The following is a 21,628-nucleotide window of genomic DNA, read 5'->3' as shown; positions in this document are numbered from 1 at the left end:
AGTTCTGACTATTGTTATTATTAACATTATATGAAGAAATGGAAACTCAGAAGAGTTAAGCCATCTATCAAAGGCCACACAGCTAGTGGGCAGGAAAATTAGGGCTTGAATTCAGTTTTGGAAGCTTCTGGTACTGGATTTTTTCCGCTGTATTTTCTACTGAATTCTACAGTCTGGGGGAGTATAAAGTGATTCATTCTTTCTTTCATCTTTTGTCTTTCTTATATTTTCCTACATTTAGAACTGTTGGGTATTGTATGTCTGGCCGTGGGATTGATTTGTCAGAATTCAGCTTGAGAGACAGTGTCAAGGAGAAAGGATGTCCACTGTCCTGAATATGGATTATCCTTGGCACAGAGATTCTGGGGACTTCCAGGGCCACTCACTTCTGTCCACATAGATGGTCTGGAAAAACTAACATTCTATTTCTATACACATCAAGAGATTAAAAAAATTAATAAACATTAACTTCTCGAAGCTTTAGTTTCTTCTTAAGGAGGAGAATACTTACATTTTGGTGAGCTTATTTGTCCTTTACATCCCTTTGAGGTAGTGAAGAGATAGGTTGTATTATCTCCAGTTTGGGGGAGTAGTTGAAGTTCAGTGTGAAAAGAACACAGGCTTTGGAGTTAGACAGATCAGGTTAAAATCCTGGCTCTTCCTCTTCCACTTAAATGTCTCTAAGTCCTGTTTTTCTCATTTCTATAATTCAGATAAACAGAGGGTTATTTGGAAGTTTAAAAGAGATAATACTTATGAAAGGAAGGCGTAGTGTCAGATGCCTGACATGTATCTGGTTCCCATTAATGTGGCTGTTACTGCTCTTGCTGAGGGGGTGCCTTTCACACTGGCCTGGGGTCATCGTTAGGCAGTAACCCAGGCTGCACCATTCTTCACCGGATCCTGCATGCATCGCTTCACCTGGCTACATTGCATTTTCAAATCCAAGTATTTTGACCTTTTGTGAGTAATTTATTTTTAATGTGCCTATTATGGACAGACAGGTCATTTGTTCTGTGTGTTCGGCAGGCCATGCCCATTGCTTCAAAATCCCAAGTTTACTTCATATCACAAGGCTAGCTAAACCTCATGACTGAACAAATATGCTGTTTACAGAATCTTTAAGATGGTATTTGGTCAGCTATTTTCAGGAAGTGAAAGCAGCAGGTGTTTATTGAGTATTTATTATGTGCATTATGTGAGGAAGGAGACACAAAAGAAACCTACACCTGATCCAGCTCTCATAGAACTGACAAGCTTCTGCGTAGAACAGCTGTGATTGACACATGGCGTAACTAAAGGGTGCGATCCAGCCAACATGGGTGTCGCCTGGGCTCCGATGAACTGGGGAGTAAGGAGACAAGGGAATCTACAATGAGAGTGCAGTCTTATCAACGAAAAGGGAGTTTTATAAAGGGTAGTGTGAGAATGCAGCGGAGGGGTGATACATGTGTGTATTTGGGTGGTAGTGTGGGTCCGAGGGGGTGGTGATGCTTGAGTTGATTGTGATGGTGGATGGGGGCTGCTGGAGGTGGTGGGAGATGCCGAAGGGTGTAGTGTTGAGAGAGAAGGAAAGAATGTTGCACCTGAACACTGAGGTGTGCAAGAGCTTGGTGGGTAATGAAGAACACCGTGTATTCAGTATTCCTGATGACTGGATCTTAGGGTTCACAGGGGTAGTGGTGAGAGAGCAGGCTGGAGAAGTGAGCAAGGGCTGTGTCATTAGAGACCTTGTGTACCATGCTGAGAAATATGAGCATCAAGGTGGTGGTAACCAAGAAAGCAAGAGGTGATGCTATTAGTGTTTCAGAATGATCACCCGAGGAAGATTTTCTAATAAGCCAGTGAGAAATCAAGCCTTAGAAGAGAGCAAAAATGAATGAATAAATGGATACTGGAGTGGGTGAATGTTGTTGTTAGGTGCCATCATGTAGATTTCAACTCACAGTGACCCCATGTGACAGAGTAGAACTGCCCCATAGGGTTTTCTAGGCTGTAATCTTTATAGGAGCAGATGGCAAAATCTTTCTCCCACTGAGCCACTTGAGTGGGTTCGAACTGCCAACCTTTTGGATAGCAGCCAAGTGCTTAAGTATTATAGGAGTTCAGAGAACGGGGATGCCATAGTAGAAAGTGTATTTGAGGCAGATTCTATGAAGGAGGAAGATTTGAGTGGCCATTCCAGTGACTTGCCCATCGTCGGTGGCCAATGAGTTAAGTACTGCATGGCAATAGGATTTATATAGGAGAGAGGATAGGAATTAGTTTCAGCATGCAGAAGCATGTGTAAGATGGTTAAGGAGACAAGCATGACTGGAAAAGAGTGGAAGATAATAAGATTTCATATGCGAATTGGCCCCGTATTTCAGGGGTACTTGAAATGTCAAGTTGAGGAGTTTAAACTTATCAGTCCCACTGAAGATGCTTAAACAGATAAAAATGATATTTTGAGAAGTGAATGGGTGGAATTAAAGCATTTAACTGATATTAAAATATATTTTTATCATTTTCTTCTATCTTTTTTATTTTTAATTTTTTTCAGTTTATATTAAAATAATGCTCCACAGTTGGGCATCTTCACTTTAACTGTTGGAAGATGTGTCTGATTCTTAACTTAATGGAAGTGCCAGAGAGACAGCCTTACTTTTGATCTCGAAAATAAAGTTGATGAGACCTACTTTGGCTGTGGGGGGACAAAGGCAGCTGAGGCAGAAATAAATGAGTGCCCATGTCAGATTTTCAGTGATACCAGTCCAGAGAGGGTTGAAGCAAATAGAAAGAGAAGAGAAACCATTTGCATTATGCAGTCTTTTAGAGAAAGCAAATACGATGCAAACACTGCCAATATCTCATTCCGTACTCATGACAGATGTTGTTAATCAGTCTTGGTATGTTTTCCTCTGGGGCTCAACTGTAGTCATGGAATTCTTGTTAACACAATGCTCGAGACAGTTACTATCAATTGATCAGAGTTGGCACTGAAATTGTCATGCCTGGGGTAATAAATGGATGCAAATAGATTATGACTACACTAACAGTATGAATTGATTTTTACTTTTCCAGGTGGAACTTGCAGAAATCTGTGCCAAAAGTGAGCGTTATATTGGCACTGAAGGAGGAGGAATGGACCAGTCCATATCATTTCTTGCAGAAGAAGGAACTGTAAGTGATACTGAGCTATTTAGAAATATCAACTAGGGAAAATTCACATGGAGAGAAGGGTCTTGAGTTCCCCAGCAGACTTGGCTATGGGAAGCCTATTCTACTACTACGTTATGGGTATTTTTGGCTAGGGGCAGGCTGTTCTAGTATCTAGGTCTATTCTCCATTGTAGGATATTTCCCAGCAGTTTGTAACTCAAGGTGACCACCACTTCACCAACTCTTATTTCCCTTAAGCTTCCAGGTTCACACCTCAGCCTATTTTTCTCATGTGTCTGTTTTTTTTTTTTTTTTTCTCTGCTATTGTCTGCGTTGTTAGGATGAGATTTCACAGGTCCTCTCTCTTAGGGACTGCCTTCCACACCCCCATCCCAAATCACTTCATCTCAGGGCATTTTCATAATCTCTTGCTGGTTTTAAACCCAAATGTTAGTTCTCTTACCACATATATTCACAACCCCTCTTCTTGTAATTTACTCTTTGGTATCATTTTTCTCTGTAAGCATTTTTGGGCCTTCAGCGGCAGGAAGAAGACTGTTGACAGTAAGCCAAGAATAAATTCCTTAGCTGGATACCACTTCCCCTTGGCTCTCTGCTCCCTCAGGCAGAGTGAGGTTTTGGTTGTTGCCCATGAACTGCTCATTTTCAAAATAGAAGCAGACATTTTTTAAAAAGACATTAAAAAAAACTCTTTTCAGAGTTTTTAAAGTTTTTTCAGAGTTTTTGATCAGATTCCTACAGGCTTGGCTATTTTTCAAGAACACCTGGATTCCTTCTTATTAAGAATATTTGTTGGTGATTCTCTAAGCCAAAGACGTGAGGCATGAGGAAATTTGGTTTCATGATACGATAATACTGTGGGATTTTGGATGGGACCTGACAAGCAGACATGATGGCAAGAGCCCTAGTATTAATGTGTGTAAGTGATAGGATCTGAGCAAAATCCAAATCCTTTGAGCTTGCCCAGCTCTTTAGATCTGACCCCTACGTTGCACCTTTATTCTAACCTTTTCTACTCCTCATCCCTCAAACCCATTTCCAGTACTCAACCCTCCACTAACACCCTCCACGTGTCAAATGGGCTTGGCTGTGGTGCCCAATCATGTGGTCAAACACTAGTCTGGAGGTGGCTGTGAATGTGGATGTGGTTAACACTTAAAATCGGTTGACTTTAAGTAGAGGAGATTACCCTTGGTAATGTGGTGGGCCTCATCCAATCAGTGAAGGCCTGAAGAGCAAAACTGAGGCTTCCTGGAGAAGAAGGAGTTCTGCCTCAAGACTTTAACACAGAAATCCTGCTGGCCTGCTCTGTTGATTTAGGACTCAAGGCTGCAGTATCAATTCTTGCCTGCTAGTCTGCTCTCTGTCTCTCTCTGTGTGTATATGTATTTATTAGGTATGTACATAGCCCTGGTGGCACAGTGGTTAAAGAGGTTGGGTGCTAACTGAAAGGTCAGTGGTTTGAACCCACCAGCTGCTCTGCAGGAGAAAGATTTGGCAGTCTGCCTTGAAACCCTATGGGGCAGTTCTACTCTGTCCTGTAGGGTCATTATGAGTTAGAATTGACCGGACAGCAGTGGGTTTTTGGTTTATATATGTATATTATATAGGTATTATATCAGTCAGGGTTTTCTAGAAAAATAGAAGTAGGTATATCTCCTATTGTTTCTATTTTTCTGGAGAACCCTGACTGATAAAATATCCCATATTATTTTTCATCTCTGGAATTGTGTATGCTTGTCTGTCTTCCTGATGCCTTTTTGGTTGTCTGCCTTCCTTTCTTTCATTGTTTTGGGCTCAGCTTATATATCCCTTTTTCAAATGGGTTTATACCAGGCTGTATCTGGTCAGGTGCTTCAACTATGTGTTTATATAACACCCTGTGCTTTGCTGTCATTCTAACGCTACCTGGAGTTTTTTTTTTGTCTATTTGACTATATTTTCACTAGATTGTAGGCATTATGAGTGCAGGGACAGTGTCTGTCTTGTTCGCTGTTGTATCCCCAGTGCCTAGTATAATGCCTGGAGTCAATAAATAATACTCGAATGAATGAATAAATGCATTTTTGTAAAAAGGCTCTGTTAAGTGAAATAAATGCGTACATGCTCAAACCTTTTCTGAATTCTAATAAGTTGTAACTCACCTGAGATTCTTTTTCCAACAGGCCAAGTTGATAGAATTTAGTCCTCTGAGGGCAACGGATGTGAAACTCCCAAGTGGAGCAGTGTTTGTGATCGCCAATAGCTGTGTGGAAATGAATAAGGCGGCAACTTCTTATTTCAACATCAGGGTGACAGAGTGTCGGCTGGCTGCTAAGGTACGAACTTGGAATATTAGTGAAACTTGACAAAGGCCTTTTTCTTGTCCTTACTCTTCGTATTCTGTGTGACTTTGTTTTTTCCCCAAAATTTAGGGCAACATTCTGACAGCTGCAACATTCTAACCGATGGTCTTTGGGTACAGAACAACCTGATTCCAAACTTGGAAGACAAAACCAATAAGTATGCCCTGTTAACCCCAGCTATTTGGAAACTATGAAGTGCACAGTTGGGTCTTGTAGGGTGGCAGCTGGGGAGAAGAGGACGGCTTATATCTGTGAAACACAGGCCATGGGGAGGGTCTTTGGATGGAGAAAGATAGGAGCTGGGGTAATTGATGGGAAGTGACCACAGCTGGTATTTCTTCCTCAGTGAGAATGATGGCAGCCTCATTCCCTCAGGTGCACCATGGTTGGTACTCAGCTATCACTGGTCATTCCAGAAATATAAGCTTAGCGTAACCCCCTGTGCCCAGGAGATGTCTGCATGTTTATTAGCGAAGCAGAAAGTAGAAGGGAGTCTTGGTTGTTCTCCTTTCCTCAGTTTAGAAGGCCCGTGCCAGTTAAACCTTAGATCTATTTAAGGAGTATTCATTGAGTAGCAGTTGTATGTCTAGCATCATAAAGATATTCAAAAGGGTACAAGACATAGAAGTAGAGAGTAGAGAGTTAAAGTTAGGGGGATATGAAATAGGAAGTGGTTAAAGAAAACAAAGCAACCTGTGATCAGGGCTCCAAGAAGTGACACAGAAATGAAATGTCACTGAGGATTTAGAATGGCATGTAGTGTAACTGGAAGGTGTGGGTGAACTGAAGCTGGGGGCTGGGGAATGGACACTGGGTCAGGAGCTCTGCTGTGCCCTCTTCTACCCTTCCTTTGACCACCTCCCGACTGAAGTTATGTACTTCAACTAAGATTCATGGTCACCAACCTTTACCAAGCCCTAGACACAGCCTGAAGTCTGTTCTCGCCCCAGTGTCCCCTGAAGCCCCTCTTACCCAATTCAGCCTGACTAACTTTATTTATTTATCTTAATTAGCATTTTATTATAGAACAGTTTTAGAGAAAATTATTGTGAAAATAGTACAGACATTCCCATATAACATACACCCAGTTGTCCCTATTACTAATATCTTACATAATGCATGGTACATTTATCACAATTAATACACCAAGGAAACACCCCAAAAAATCAAAAGCCACTGCCGTCAAGTTGATTGACTCATAGCCATCCTATAGGCCAGAGTTCAGCTGCCCCATAGGATTTCCAAGGCTGTGTATCTTATTCAGATTGTTTGCATCCTATCCTGTTTTTCTTTTGTCGGTTTGGCCAATGGTTTATTGATTTTGTTAATTTTTTTTAAAGAACCAGCTTTTGGTCTTGTTAACTCTTTCAATTGTATTTCTGTTCTCTATTTCATTTAATTCTGCTTTAATTTTTATTATTTGCTTTCTTCTGGTGCCGGAGGGTTTCTTTTGTTGCTCTTTCTATTTGTTCAAGTTGTAGGGATAATTCTTTGATTTTGACCCTTTCTTCTCTTTGGATGTGTGCATTTATTACTATAAGTAGACCTCTGGGCACTGCTTTAGCTGTGTCCCAAAGGTTCTGATAAGAAGAGTTTTCATTCTCATTGGATTCTATGAATTTCTTTATTCTGTTCTTAATTTCTTCTGTAACCCAGTCGTTTTTGAGCAAGGTGTAGTTCAGTTTCCAAGTGGTTGATTTCTTTTCCCTGCTTTTTCTGTTATTGATTTCTACTTTTATGGTTTTATGATCAAAGAAGATGCTTTGTAATATTTCAATGTTTTGGATTCTGTTAAGGCTTGCTTTATGACCTAATATGTGGTCTATTCTAGAAAATGTTCCATGTGTGTTGGAAAAGAAAGTATACTTGGGTGCTGTAGAGTGGAGTGTTCTGTATATGTCTGTGAGGTCAAGGTGGTTGGTTGTAGTATTTAGATCTTCCATGTCTTTATTGAGCTTCCTTCTGGATGTCCTGTCCTTCACCGAAAGTGGGGTGTTGAAGTCTCCTACTATTATTGTGGAGCTGTCCATCTCACTTTTCAATGATGTTAGACTTTGTTTTATGTATCTTGAAGCCCTGTCATTGGGTGCATAAATATTTAATATGGTTATATCCTCCCAGTATATTGTCCCTTTAATCATTATATAGTGTCCTTCCATATCCTTTGTGGTGGATTTAACTTTAAAGTCTATTTTGTCAGAAATTAATATTGCCACTCCTACTCTTTTTTGATTGTCATTTGCTTGATATTTTTTTTCCATCCTTTGAGTTTTAGTTTGTTCATGTCTCTAAGGTGCGTCTCTTGTAGGCAGCATATAGAAGGATCATTTTTTTTTTTTTTAATCCATTCTGCCGCTCTCTGTCTCTTTATTGGTGTATTTAGTCCATTTGCATTCAGTGTAATTATGGATAGGTATGAGTTTAGTGCTGTCATTTTGATGTTTTTTTTTGTGTGTGTTGTTGACAGTTTCTTTTTTCCACTTAAATTTTTGTGCTGAGTAGTTTTTCTTTATATATTGTCTTTTCCTCTTTTTCATTGTCATTGATTTTGTTTTTGCTGAACCTTTATGTTTTTCCTGTGTTTTATTTTGATGTGTGGGATTGTTGGTCTCCTTTGTGGTTACCTTAATATTTACCCCTATTTTTCTAAGGTTGAACCAAAATTTATTCCTTTATGTTGCCTTGACTTCTTCTCCATATGGAAGATCTATGACTACATTTTTTAGTCCCTCTTTATTGATTTAATGTTGTCACCTTTTATATAATGACTTCGCTGTTTCCCTGTTTTGAGCATTTTTTTTATCTTGATTTATTTTTGTAATTTTCCTGAGTTGATATCTGGTTGCTCTGTCCTTTGTTCTAGTCTTGGGTTGATATCTGATGTTACTGATTTTCTAACCAGATAAACTCTCTTTAGTATTTCTTGTAGTTTTGGTTTGGTTTTTGCAAATTCCGTAAACTTCTGTTTATCTGGAAATGTCCTAATTTTGCCTTCATATTTGAGAGACAGTTTTGCTGGGCATATGATTCTGGGCTGGCAATTTTTTTCCTTCAATGCATCATATAGGTTGTTCCATTGCCTTCTTGCCTGCATGGTTTCTGCCAAGTAGTCCAAGGTTATTCTTATTATTGACTCATTGTAAGTGACTTTTCGTTTATCCCTAGCTACTCTTAAAATTCTCTACCTTTGGTTTTGGCAAGTTTGGCTATAATATGTCTTGGTGACTTTCTTTTGGAATCTGCTTTATGTGGGGTTTGTTGAGCATCTTGTATAGGTACCTTCTCATCTTTCGTGATATCAGGGAAATTTTCTGCAAACAAGTCTTCAAAAATTCTCTCTGTATTTTCTGTTATCCCTCCCTGTTCTTGTACTGCAGTCATTCGTAAGGTTATTTCACTTGATAGAGTCCCATGTGATTGTTAGGGTTTCTTCACATTTTGAAATTCTTTCATCTGATTTTTCTTCAAATATATTGGTGCCAAGTGTTTTATCTTCAGTCTCACTAATTTTGCTTTCCATTTCCTCATTTCTTCTCCTCTGACTTTCTGTCGAGTTGTCTAATTCTGAAATTTTATTGTTAATCTGAATCGCTGATTGTGGTCTCTCTGTGGATTCTTGCACCCTATTAAATTTTTCATTATGCTGTTCAGTAACCTTCTCAATTTCCTCCACTGCTTTATGTATGTGTTCGTTGACTTGTTCTGCATTTTGCCTCATCTCCTTCCTGATCTCTTGAAGAGTTTTGTAAATTACTGTTTTGTATTCTGCCTCTAGTAATTCCAGGAATACCTCTTCAGGCAGAAGGTTCCTTGAAGCTTTGATTTGAGAGCTTGTTGAAGTGATTGTGGTCTGCTTCTTTATGTGATCTGATATTGACTGTTGTCTCTGAGCCATTTATAAATTAGTGTATTAATTTATTTTGTTTGCTTATTGTATCCTAGCTTCTTGCTTTGTTTTGTTTTGATATGCTCAAATAGGCTGCTTGGGAGAGCTAGCTCAATTATTTGCCGCCAGGCGCTCCTTGGAAACTCTATGCGGCAGTTCTACTCTGTCCTGTGTGGTCACTTTGAGTCAGAATCGACTCAACGGCACTGGGTTTTTTTTTTTGAAACTCTAATGTCCTGTCACCAGATGACTAGAGCTGTTACCAGGTATATGAGTGTTTTAGTCATCTAGTGCTGCTATAACAGAAATACCACAAGTGCAGTGCATGGCTTTAACAAAGAGAAATTTGTTCTCTCACAATAAAGTAGGCTAAAAGTCCGAACTGAGGACATCAGCTCCAGGGGAAGGCTTTCTCTCTCTGTCAGCTCTGGAGGAAGGTCCTTGTCATGTATCAGTCTTCCCTTGGTCTGAGAACATCTTAGCATAGGAACCTCAGGTACAAAGGACGTGTTCTGCTCTTTGCATTGCTTTTTTTGGTGGCGTGAGATCCCCTGTCTCTCTGCTGCTTTTCTCTTTTATATCTCAAAAGAGATTGGCTTAAGATACTATCTGATCTTGTAAACCTCATCAGTGTAACTGCCACTAATCCATCTTATTACATCATAAGCTCTACAACACAAGGGAAATCACATCAGAACATAAAATAGTAGACAGTCATACAATCATATAAGGGAATCATGACCTAGCCAAGTTGACAGATATTTTGGGGGACACAATTCAATCCATGACAGTGAGCCTAGGAATCCATTCACTTTTCTTGTAGTGATTTAGCTCAGGTGTCCAGGTAGTTGGTCACCAAGTGTGTGGCGTAGGCTCTGTCCTACAGTCTTAGAGGGGCAGGGGTGATTGGTGTAGGCACAGGTGTCTGGTTGCAGCAGGGGCTCATGCTCTGAGCAAGGCAGGGGCTAACAACTGTCCCCCCGAGTGTCTGTGAGGAAAGCATGTCCCTGTTCCCTAGAGTGCACAGGTGGGTGGGTCCTGCAGCCAGACCATGGGCACCCAATGCTTTTGGTTGTAAGGACTGGGAGGCACTACTTATCCTTGGACCCCTGTCGTGGGTGGCTAGTTGGTGTTGGTGGAGCCACCAGTCCTCAGGCCCCTGATGCGGGTAGGTGAGGACCCTATTTAATAGGCAGAACAGTGTCAAATGTCAAAAACCCGCTTCTCCACCATACAGCTGAAACTGTTGAAATCAAATCTCAGGCATATACACTGTTGCAGGCTGCCAACAAGGGCCTAAGCTCCTGAAATAGGCCCACACAGGTCCGTGCATGGGCAACAGGCGTTTAAAGTCCATGGACTGCTTGTGCCTGGACAGGAGCCGCTTCTGCCCTGAGTTCCCAGTTTAGGGGGGCTGACAGATTATATTTTCCCCCAATTGTTAATTTATTCTTTCTCCAAGGCTGGGAGAAAGGCTCAGGGTGTGCAGCAGGTCCTGTCTCAGCCCCAGGGAAATTGACAGCCCCTGAAGCTGGCTTGAGGATTGGGGGCGTGGTAAATTGGACACATGTACTTAGGTTTTGCTGAGAGCGCTGGTCTTCGATTCTGGAGGTGTGAGTAGACCATGTGGCTTGCTGGGTTGCCTTGAGGAACCTGCATCCCAAGTGCTGCCAGCCCTGCGCAGTTGCCCCAGGGGATCGTGCCTGAGGGGCGCCCATTCCTGCCGAGTCAGGTCTGGCAACTCCTCACTGCTTCCGAACTGTCTCTCCCTTCCCCTGCTGTTCAATCCAATTTCCTGACTTTGCTTTTGATGTTCAGAGCTCCTAACTTGTCATATATATAATCACTTCGCTTGTTTCTTTGGGTCTTTGTTTTAAGAGGGATCACCGGAAGCGTCTGTTTCGCCATCTTGGCCCCACGTTTCAGCCTGACTAACTTTAAAAAGCGATCTTATCCTGTATTTAGTGTTGGAAAAAGACGCTATCACACAGGCTTTGGCTTCCTGCAAGCATATTTACACCCCTCTCCACATTGGCATGTGCACCCCCACATCTGCACACCCCACATCTACACACCCGCACATCTACCACAACTGCACATGCACCCCCACATCTGCACATCCTACACACCTGCACATCCTCCACATCTGCACACCCCACATCTGCACACCCCCACATCTGCACATCTACAACTGCATGTGCACCCCCGTATCTGCACATCCTACACACCTGCACATCCTACATACCTGCACATCCTACACATCTGCACATCCCGTCTGCAACCCTCCATATCTACACATCTACCACATCTGCACACCCCCACATCTGCATATCTACCACAACTGCATGTGCACCCCCACATCTGCATATCCTACACACCTGCACATCCTACACACCTGCACATCCTACACGTCTGCACATCCCCACGTCTGCAACCCTCCATATCTACACATCTACCACATCTGCACACCCCACATCTGCACACACCCCCACATCTGCACACACACCTCCACATCTGCACACCCCCACATCTCCACACCCCAACATCTACCACATCTGCACATCGGCAAACACACCCCCACCTCTGCACACCCCACCTCTGCACATCCCCACATCTGCACATCCCCACATCTGCACATCCTGGTGCCTGAGGGTTTCTTTTGTTGCTCTCTTTCTGTTTGTTCAAGTTGTAGGGACAATTCTTTGATTTTGGCCCTTTCATCCTTTTGCATTGTGCATTTATTGATATAAATTGACCTCTGAGCGCTGCTTTAGCTGTGTCTCAAAGGTTCTGATAAGAAGTGTTTTCATTCTCATTGGATTCTGTGAATTTCTTTATTCCCTCCTTAATGTCTTTTATAACCCGGTCTTTTTTGAGCAGGGTATTGTTCAGTGTCCAAGTGTTTGATTTCTTTTCCCTGGTTTTTCTGTTATTGATTTCTACTTTTATGGCCTTATGGTCAAGAGAAGATGCTTTGTAATATTTCAATGTTTTGGATTCTGTTAAGGCTTGCTTTATGACCTAATATGTGGTCTGTTCTAGAGAATGTTCCATGTGCACTAGAAAAGAAAGTATACTTGGTTGCTGTTGGGTGGAGGGTTCTATATATGTCTAGGAGGTCACCTTGGTTGATTGTGGCATTTAGATCTTCCGTGTCTTTATTGAGCTTCTTTCTGGATGTCCTGTCCTTCACTGAAAGTGGTGTGTTAAAGTCTCCTACTATTATTGTGGACCTGTCTATCTCACTTTTCAATGCTGATAGAGTTTGTTTTATGTATCTTGCAGCCCTGTCGTTGGGTGCATAAATATTTAATATGGTTACATCCTCCTGGTATATTGTATAGTGTCCTTCCATATCCTTTATGGTGGATTTAACTTTAAAGTCTATTTTGTCAGAAATTAATATTGCCACTCCTGCTCTTTTTTGATTGTTGTTTGCTTGATATATTTTTTTCCATCCTTTGAGTTTTTGTTTGTTCGTGTCTCTAAGGTGTGTCTCTTGTAGGCAGCATATAGATGGATCCTGTTTTTTAAGCCATTCTGCCACTCTCTGTCTCTTTCTTGGTGCATGTAGTACATTTACATTCAGTGTAATTATGGATAGGTATGAATTTATTGCTGTCATTTTGGTATCTTTTTTTGTGTGTTGTTGACAGTTTCTTTTTCCCACTTAATTTTTTGTGCTGAGTAGTTTATTTTTACATATTGTCTTTTCCTCATATTTGTTGTCATTGATTTTGTTTCTGCTGAGTCTCTATTTTTTTTCTTTTCTTTTGATGTGTAGGATAGTTTGTCTTCTTTGTAGTTAACTTAATATTTATCCCTATTTTTCTAAATTTAAACCAAACTATTTCTTTGTGTTGCCTTGTCTTCCTCTCCATAAGAAAGACGTATGACTACATTTCCTAGTACGCCTTTATTGTTTTAATGTTGTCTTATTTTACATGATAACATCTGGTTCCCTGTTTTGAGCATTTCTTTATCTTGAGTTATTTTTGTGATTTCCCTGTCTGGGTTGACATCTGATTGCTCTGTCTGGAGTTCTAGTCTTGGGTTGATACCTGATATTATTAATTTTCTAACAAGGACTCTTGTATTTCTTGTAGTTTTGGTTTGGTTTTTACAAATTCCCTAAACTTCTGTTTGTCTGGAAATGTCCTAATTTCACCTTCATATTTGAGAGACAGTTTTGCTGGATATGTGATTCTTGGGTGGCAATTTTTTTCCTTCAAAACTTTATATGTCATCCCATTGTCTTCTTGCCTTCATGGTTTCTGCCGAGTTGTCCAAGCTTATTCTTATTGACTCTCCTTTGTAGGTGACTTTTTGTTTATCTGTAGCTGCTCTTAAAATTCTCTCTTTATCTTTGGTTTTTGCAAGTTTGATTATAATATGCCTTGGTGACTTTCTTTTAAAATCTAACTTATGTGGAGTTTGATGAGCATCTTGGATAGATATCTTCCCATCTTTCATGATATCAGGGAAGTTTTCTACCAACAATCTTCAACAATTCTCTCTGTATTTTCTGTTATCCCTCCCTGTTCTGGTACTCCAATCACCTGTAGGTTATTTCTCTTGAGTGTGTCTCACATGATTTTTAAGGTTTCTTCATTTTTTAAAATTCTTTTATCTGATTTTTCTTAAAATATATTAGTGCCAAGTGCTTTATCTTCAAGTTCAGAAATGCTGCCTTCCACTTGCTCAATTATCCTCCTCTTACTTTCTATTGAGTTGTCTACTTCTGTAATTTTATTGTTAATCTTCTGAATTTCCGATTGCTGTTTTTCTATGGATTCTTACAGCTTATTAAATTGTTCATTATCTTCATGAATAACGTTTTTAATTTCTTCACCTACTTTATCTGTGTTTTCCTTGGCTTGTTCTGCGTATTGCCTGATCTGCTTCCTAATTTCGTTCCTGATGTCTTGAAGAGTTCTATATATTAATCTTTTGAATTCTGTGTCCGGTAATTCCAGGAAGGCACCTTCGTCCAGAAGATCCCTTGGTTCTTTGTTTAAAGAGCTTGTTGAGGTGATCATGGTCTGTTTCTTTATGTGACTTGATAATTGACTGTTGTCTCCGAGCCATCTGTATGTTTTTGTCTTACTTTATTTTCTGTTTGCTTACTGTATCCTAGCTTCTTGCTTTGTTTTGTTTTGATATGCCCAAAGAGGTTGCTTGAGTGAGCTAGCTTGATTGTTTTTGCCTTTGACGCTTTGAGGTCCTGTTGCCAGATGGCTAGAGCTGTTATCAGGTATATCAGTCTAGGGGTCTATTCCTTTTTCTTGTATAAATTCAGCTCAGCTGTCCAGGTAGATGATCATCAAGTGTGTGGTACAGGCTCTGTCCTACAGTCTTAGAGGGGCAGAGGTGATTGGTGTAGGTACCGGTATCTGGTTGCAGCAGGGGGTCATGCTCTGAACAAGGCAGGGGGCTGAGAATCATCCCCCAGGTGTCTCTGAGGAAAGCATGTTCCAGTTCCCTAGAGCGTACAGGTGGTTGGGTTCTGCAGACAGACCATGGGGGCCCAATGTATTTGGTCTTAAGGACTGGTAGGTACCAGTTATCCTCTGACCCCTCTTATGGGTGGCTGGGTGACCTGAGTGGAGCCTCCAGCTCTTAGGCCCCTGATGTGAGTAGGTGAGGACCCTGTTTAACAGGGAAAGCAGTGTCAAACATCAAACACCCTACTTTCCACTGCACAGCTGAAACTGCTGTGTCTGCCAACAAGGGCATAATCTCCTGAAATAGGCCCACAGAGGTCCATGCAGGGGGGAAATGTATTCATAGTCCACAGACTGTTTATGCCTGGACAGGAGGTACTTCTATCCTGAGCTCCCCAGGTTAGTGGAGCTGGCAAATTATCTTTTCCCCCAGTTGGGAATTTATTCCTTCTCCAAGCCTGGGAGGGTGGCTCCAGGAGCTCAACAGGGCCTATCTCAGGCCCAGGAAAATCAACAGCCACTGAAGCAGGCTTGAAGGTGGGGGGTGAGGTAAAATGTACGCAAGTACTGAGCTTTTGCCGACAGCGCCGTTGTTACTCTTGTTCCAGAGGTGTGAGTAGGCTGCGCGGCTGGCTATCTCTCCCTGAGGAAGTTGCGGCCAAATGCTACGACCAGCCCACTGCAGCCACTCCGGGAGTGGTGCCTGAGGAATCTGGTGATTAGGTCCGGCAACTCCTTTCTGTTTCTGATCCGTCTCTCCCCCTGCCACTCAATCCGTTTTGTAACTTTGGCTTTGATATTCAGGGCTTCTAGCTTGTCATAAATATAATCGTTTCACTTGTTTTTTCAGGTCTTTGTTGTCAGAGGGTTCACCAGAAGCATCTGGCTATTCTGCCATTCTTGGCCCTGCCTCAGTCTCTTCATCTTGAAACAATTTCTTCCTTCCGTTTACATTACAATTCACTTCCTGTTTTTTTTCCCCCTACCTCTATTGTCCAGCTATTTCTTCTTAGTTTTCTTTCTTTTTTTTTGGAGAGAGGGAAGCAATGGAATTCATTTTTCTTCGCTAGACATTTAAGTGTTGAAGTTCTTAAAGCATTGTCCTTAGCCTTCTCGTCTTTCTTTGTGCTCGTTCCTCTATTGAGTTCATACCCTCTCAAAGCTTCACCTCCCATATGTTGATTAATTTTTAATGAACAGGTTTAACTCAGGCCTTTTCTGCTGAGCTCCAAACCTGTATATCCAGCTCCTCATTGAACATCTCTACTTGAATGAATCATAGACTTCTCAAACTATTTTAGAACTGAACTCAGTCTTTCTCTTACAAACTTTTCATTGTTCCATTGTTTCCATCATTTTTTTATCTACTATTGCATTTACCTTCTTACTATTCCTGAAATTCATGCTTGTCTCTATCCCAAACATTCTTCAAAGAGCAGTTAGAATGATGGTTTAGAAATTTAAATCTGACCAGGTAACTCCCCTACCTTTTAAAGGTGGCATAGTGGTTAAGAGCATGGCTGCTAACCAATAGTTCAGCAGTTTGAATCTACCAGGTGCTCCTTGAAACCCTATGGGGCAGTTCTGATCTGTCCTGTAGAGTCTCTATGGGTCAGAAATGACTGGACAGCAATGGGTTTGGTTTTTTGGTTTTGGTATGGCATTTTAAAAGCTTCCCATTTCACTGGAATAGAGTAAAAAGTCCTTTATTCTTGCCTGGAGAGCCCCGCAAGACCTGGTGCCTGTGAATACCATCCTTTTCAGCTCTTAGCACTCCTACCTCTATTGTGGAGTCTCTTGTGGCACAAACAGTTAAGCACTTGATTACTAACTGGAAGGTTAGTGGTTCAAACTCACGCAGAGGGGCCTTGGAAGACAGCCCTTGTAATCTGCTTCCGAAAAGTCATAGCCTTGAAAAAACCCTATGGAGTAGTTCTACTTTGCACACATGGGGTCTCCATGAGTCCGAACTGACTTGACAGCAAGAAAGAAGAAGAACAACAACAACCTGCATTGTACTATAGCCATGATGCTCCTTTGCATCTCAGGGACTTCATGTGTGCTCTTCCTTCTCTCAGAACACTCTTCCTCCAGCCCCTTTGAAGCCTCAGCATAAGTGTCCGTCAAGGAAGCCTTCCTTGATCTCTGTAACCTCAGACTAAGGTAACCCCCTCTTCATATTTCACAGTTATGGTACTTGTACTTTTTAGTTATGGTGTTTATCACAATTATTTGTTTAATTTCTATCTCCCCTTGCAGTTTAGTTTTCCTGTGAGCCATGATTGTGTCTATCTTGTTAACCTTCTATCTCTAAAGCTTGACAGAATTCTTAGCCTGAAGTAGATATAAGATAAACATTTGTTGAATAAATGAGTGACTATTTCCTATGTCACTTGCCATGTCCTGTTTATTTGGTGCAATTTCACAACTTTTTAAAAGCGCCTACTTTATGCCCAGCACTGGGCTGGGTATTACGGAGATGTATAAGGTGTAGTTATCCTTGTGGTTGATTCATAACTTCTTCCCTTACCCATAGTTCCCTGAGTAGCGAAGCTGGGGAGAGCAGAGATGTGAAGAACCAGAAAAATAAAAGTTGTTTTTCTTTATCTGGAAAATTTGGGGTTATGCATTTTTTAAAAATCATGATTTAAACTTTTTAGATTTGGATTTTACTCATTAAGATAATGTCTAAAAATTATGTAAAGGAAGTATTTTAACACTTCTCTCTCTTTAATATTTTATTCTCTTAACATTGACATTCTCTTAGCATTTAACTCTTTTTTTTTTAACATTGACATTCTCTTAGCATTTAACTCTTTAGGGTGTATAAGCAGTGTATACATACAGAAGAAATGTTGTTGTTGTTGTTGTTAGGTGCCATCGAATCAGTTCCGACTCATAGCGTCCCCATGCGCAATAGAAGGAAACACTGCCAGTCCTGCACCACCCTCACAATTGTTGCTATGCTTGAGCCCACTGTTGGAACCACTGTGTCAGTCCATCTCCTTGAGGGTCTTCCTCTTTTCGCTGACCCTCTATTTTACCAAGCATGACATCCTTCTCTAGGGACTGATCCTTCCTGATAACATGTCCAAAATATGTGAGACATAGTCTCACCATCCTTGCTTCTAAGGAGCATTCTGGCTGTACTTCTTCCACGACAGATTTGTTCATTCTTTTGGCAGTCCATGGTATATTTAATATTCTTCACCAGCACCACAATTCAAAGGCATCAGTTCTTCTTTGGTCTTCCTTATTCATTGTCTAGCTTTCACATGCATATGAGGTGATTGAAAACACCATGGCTTGGGTCAGGCTCACCTTATCCTCAAGGTGATATCTTTGCTTTTCTACACTTTAAAGAGATCTTTTGCAGTCGATTTGCCCAATGCAATGTATCTTTTGATTTCTTGACTGCTGCTTCCAGGGGTGTTGATTGTGGATCCAAGCAAAATGAAATCCTTGACAACTTCAATCTTTTCTCCATTTATCATGATGTTGTGTATTGGTCCAGTTGTGAGGGTTTTTGTTTTCTTTATGGTGAGGTGTAATCCATACTAAAGGCTCTGGCCTTTGATTTTCATCAGTAAGTGCTTCAGGTCCTCTTCACTTTCAGCAAGGAAAGTTGTGTCATCTGTATAAAGCAGGTTGTTAATGAGTCTTCCTCCAATCCTGATGCCCCATTCTTCTTCATCTAGTACAGCTTCTCAAATTATTTGCTCAGCATACAGATAGAATAGGTGTGGTGAAAGGATACAACCCTGATGCACGCCTTTCTTGACTTTCAACCACGCAGTATCCCCTTGCTCTGTTTGAACTACTGCCTCTTGATCCATGCACAGATTCCTCATGAGCACAATTGAGTGTTCCGTAATTTCCATTTTCCGCAATGGTATCCATAATTTGGTATGATCCACACAGTCAAATGCCTTAACATGGGCAATGAAACACAGGTAAACACCTTTCTGGTATTCTGTGCTTTCAGCCAGGGTCCATCTTACATCAGCAATGGTATCACTGGTTCCAAGTTCTCTTCTAAATCTGGCTTGAATTTCTGGCAGTTTCCTATCGATATACTGCTGCAGCTGCTTTTGAATGATCTACAGCAGTTTTGCTTGCATGGGATGTTAATGATATTGTTTGATAATTTCGGCATTCAGTTGGATCACCTTTCGTGGGAATAGGCATATATATGCATCTTTTCCAGTCGGTTGGTCAGGTAGCTGTCTTCCAGATTTCTTGGCATAGACGAGTGAGCACTTCCAGCGCTGTATCCATTTGTTAATATATCTCAATTAGGATTCTGTCAATTCCCGGAGCCTTGTTTTTTGCCAATGCCTTCAGTGCAGGTTGGACTTCTTCCTTCAGTACCATCAGTTCCTGATCATATGTTACCCCCTGAAATGGTTGAGTGTCAACTAATTCTTTTTGGTATAATGACTCTGTGTATTCCTTCCATCTTCTTTTGATGCTTCCTGTGTCATTAAATATTTTCCCTGTAGAATCCTTCACTATTGCAACTCAAGGCTTGAATTTTTTCTTTAGCTCTTTCAGCTGGAGATATGCTGAGCAAGTTCTTCCCTTTTGGTTTTCTATGTCCAGGTCTTTTCCCATGTCATCAAAGTACTTTATTTTGACTTCTTGAACTGCCCTTTGAAATCTTCTGTTCAGCTCTTTTACTTCATCATTTCTTCCTTTTGCTTTAGCTACTTGGTGTTCAAGAGCAAGTTTCAGAGTCTCTTCTGACGTCCATTTACGTCTTTTCTTTCTCTCCTGTCTTTTTAATGACCTTTTGCTTTCTTTATGGATGATGTCCTTGATTTCATTCCACGACTTGTCTGGTCTTCGGCCATCAGTGTTCAAATTGATCATCAGTGTTCAAATCTATTCTTGAGATGGTCTCTAAAGTCAGGTGGGATATACTCATGGTCATGTTTTGAATCTCTTAGACTTGTTCTAATTTTCTTCAGTTTCAACTTGAACTTGCACATGAGCAATTGATGGTCTGATCTACAGTTGGCCCTGGCCTTGTTCTTAGGACGTTGAGCTTTTCAATCATCTCTTCCAACAGATGCAGTTGATTTGATTCCTGTGTATTCCATCTGGTGAGGTCCATGTGTATAGTTGCCGTGTATATTGGTGAAAAAAGGTATTTTCATTGGTCTTTCAAAATTCAGTCATGCAAACTCTGGCATCATTTCTACCATCAAGACCATGTTTTCTAACTACTGATCCTTCTTCATTGTTTCCAACTTTTGCATTCCAATCACCAGTAATTATCAGTGCATCTTGATTGCATGTTCAATCAATTTCAGACTGCGGAAATTGGTAAAAATCTTCAATTTCTTCATTTTTGGCCTTAGTGGTTGGTGCATAAATTTGATTACTGAGTGGTCTTCCTTGTAGGCATATGGATGAATATTATCCTGTCACTGACAGTGTTGTACTTCAAGATAGATCTTGAAATGTTCTTTTTGTCAGTGAATGCAATGCCATTCCTCTTCAAGGTGTTGTTCCCGACATAGTACACCATAAGATTGTCTGATGCAAAATGACCGATACCAGCCCTTTTCAGCTCACTAATGCCTAGGATATCAATCTTTGTGCATCCCATTTCATTTTTAATGATTTCCAATTTTCCAAATTCATACTTTGTACATTCCAAGTTCCTATTATTAATGGACGTTTGCAGCTGTTTTTTCTCATGTTGAGTCATGCCACATCAGCAAATGAAGGTCCTGAAAGCTTGACTCCATCTACGTCATTAAGGTGTACTGTACTTTGAGGAGGCAGCTCTTCCCCAATTGTAGTTTGAGTGCCTTCCAGTCTGAGGGGCTCATCTTCTGGCACTATATGAGACAGTGTTCTGCTGCTAATCATAAGGTTTCACTGGCTAATTCTTTTCAGAAGTAGACCGCCAGGTCCGTCTTCCTAGTGTTTTGTACTCTGGAAGCTCTTCTGAAACCTGTCTGCCATGGGTGAGCCTGCTGGTATTTGAATACCAGTGTCATAGTTTCCAGCATCACAGCAACACACTAAGCCCGCACGGTATGACAAACTGGCACACGTGTGGGGGACAAAGAAATAATGCAATAAAATTTTCAATATCAAGGGTTAAATTAATTTTTTCCCTTAGGACAAGCTTCCTTTTTCATGAAAGGGAACAAATTAGTGTCGTATTTGTTTGAGGGCTTACTGTTGTTGACTTTTTATCTTCAGGTTGTAAGTGTTGCCTTCCTGAGGAGACCTCAAATATACACAGGATTATTTTCCAAGTTTTATCACGAAATTAGGTATCTTCTACCAGATCCATAGGTGAGAGAAAGCAAGTGTGAGAATGTGCTCATGTAGTGACTGCTGTCTTCCAAAGTGCAGGAAGAAAATGAGGGGTAAAAGTGTGATGTCGAATCTTAGTACTCAACGCTGTTGAATAGGGGATTGTCTTTTAAGAGTTTATTAGAAAAAGGACATCTCTAGAAAACAGTAGGAGCTGCAGATCTTAATCCAGCCCTGAACCTACTACTCTTCGCCACGTCTTCTGAGTTTAACTGCATAACTCCATACACATTTTAGAGGTACTTTGGTCAGTGAAATTGGCATCCGGATTTACCTTTTTGTCACACACTTCCCGCACTTGGCTTAGTTACTTTGAATTTCCCCTGTTTCGAAATATGGAAAAAGAAAAACTTATCAGGATGAAGAAATTTATTATTTTCTGAATCATGTTGCTGCAAATCACTAGAATCCAAGGTTCCATACAAAAGGCAATAAAGATAAAACTGCTAATATGGC

General features: G+C 40.8%; 1 protein-coding gene across 4 annotated transcripts in view; it reads left to right on the top strand.

The window, feature by feature from the left end:
* GALK2 (galactokinase 2) overlaps positions 1 to 21,628 on the top strand; it is a 276,880-nt gene that overhangs the window by 205,397 nt on the left and 49,855 nt on the right. For all 4 annotated transcript variants that reach the window (XM_049897715.1, XM_049897716.1, XM_049897714.1 and 1 more), the window contains exons 6-7: positions 3,064 to 3,162; positions 5,327 to 5,479. In XM_049897715.1, coding sequence (XP_049753672.1) covers positions 3,064 to 3,162; positions 5,327 to 5,479 — 252 coding nt within the window. The remainder of the gene's footprint in view (positions 1 to 3,063; positions 3,163 to 5,326; positions 5,480 to 21,628) is intronic.

The sequence above is a fragment of the Elephas maximus genome, chromosome 10 (assembly GCF_024166365.1).
Source record: "Elephas maximus indicus isolate mEleMax1 chromosome 10, mEleMax1 primary haplotype, whole genome shotgun sequence".
NCBI classification, from domain to species: Eukaryota; Metazoa; Chordata; class Mammalia; order Proboscidea; family Elephantidae; genus Elephas; species Elephas maximus.
Note: the sequence above shows the minus strand (reverse complement) of the source record. Positions and strands in the feature narration are given on the sequence as shown.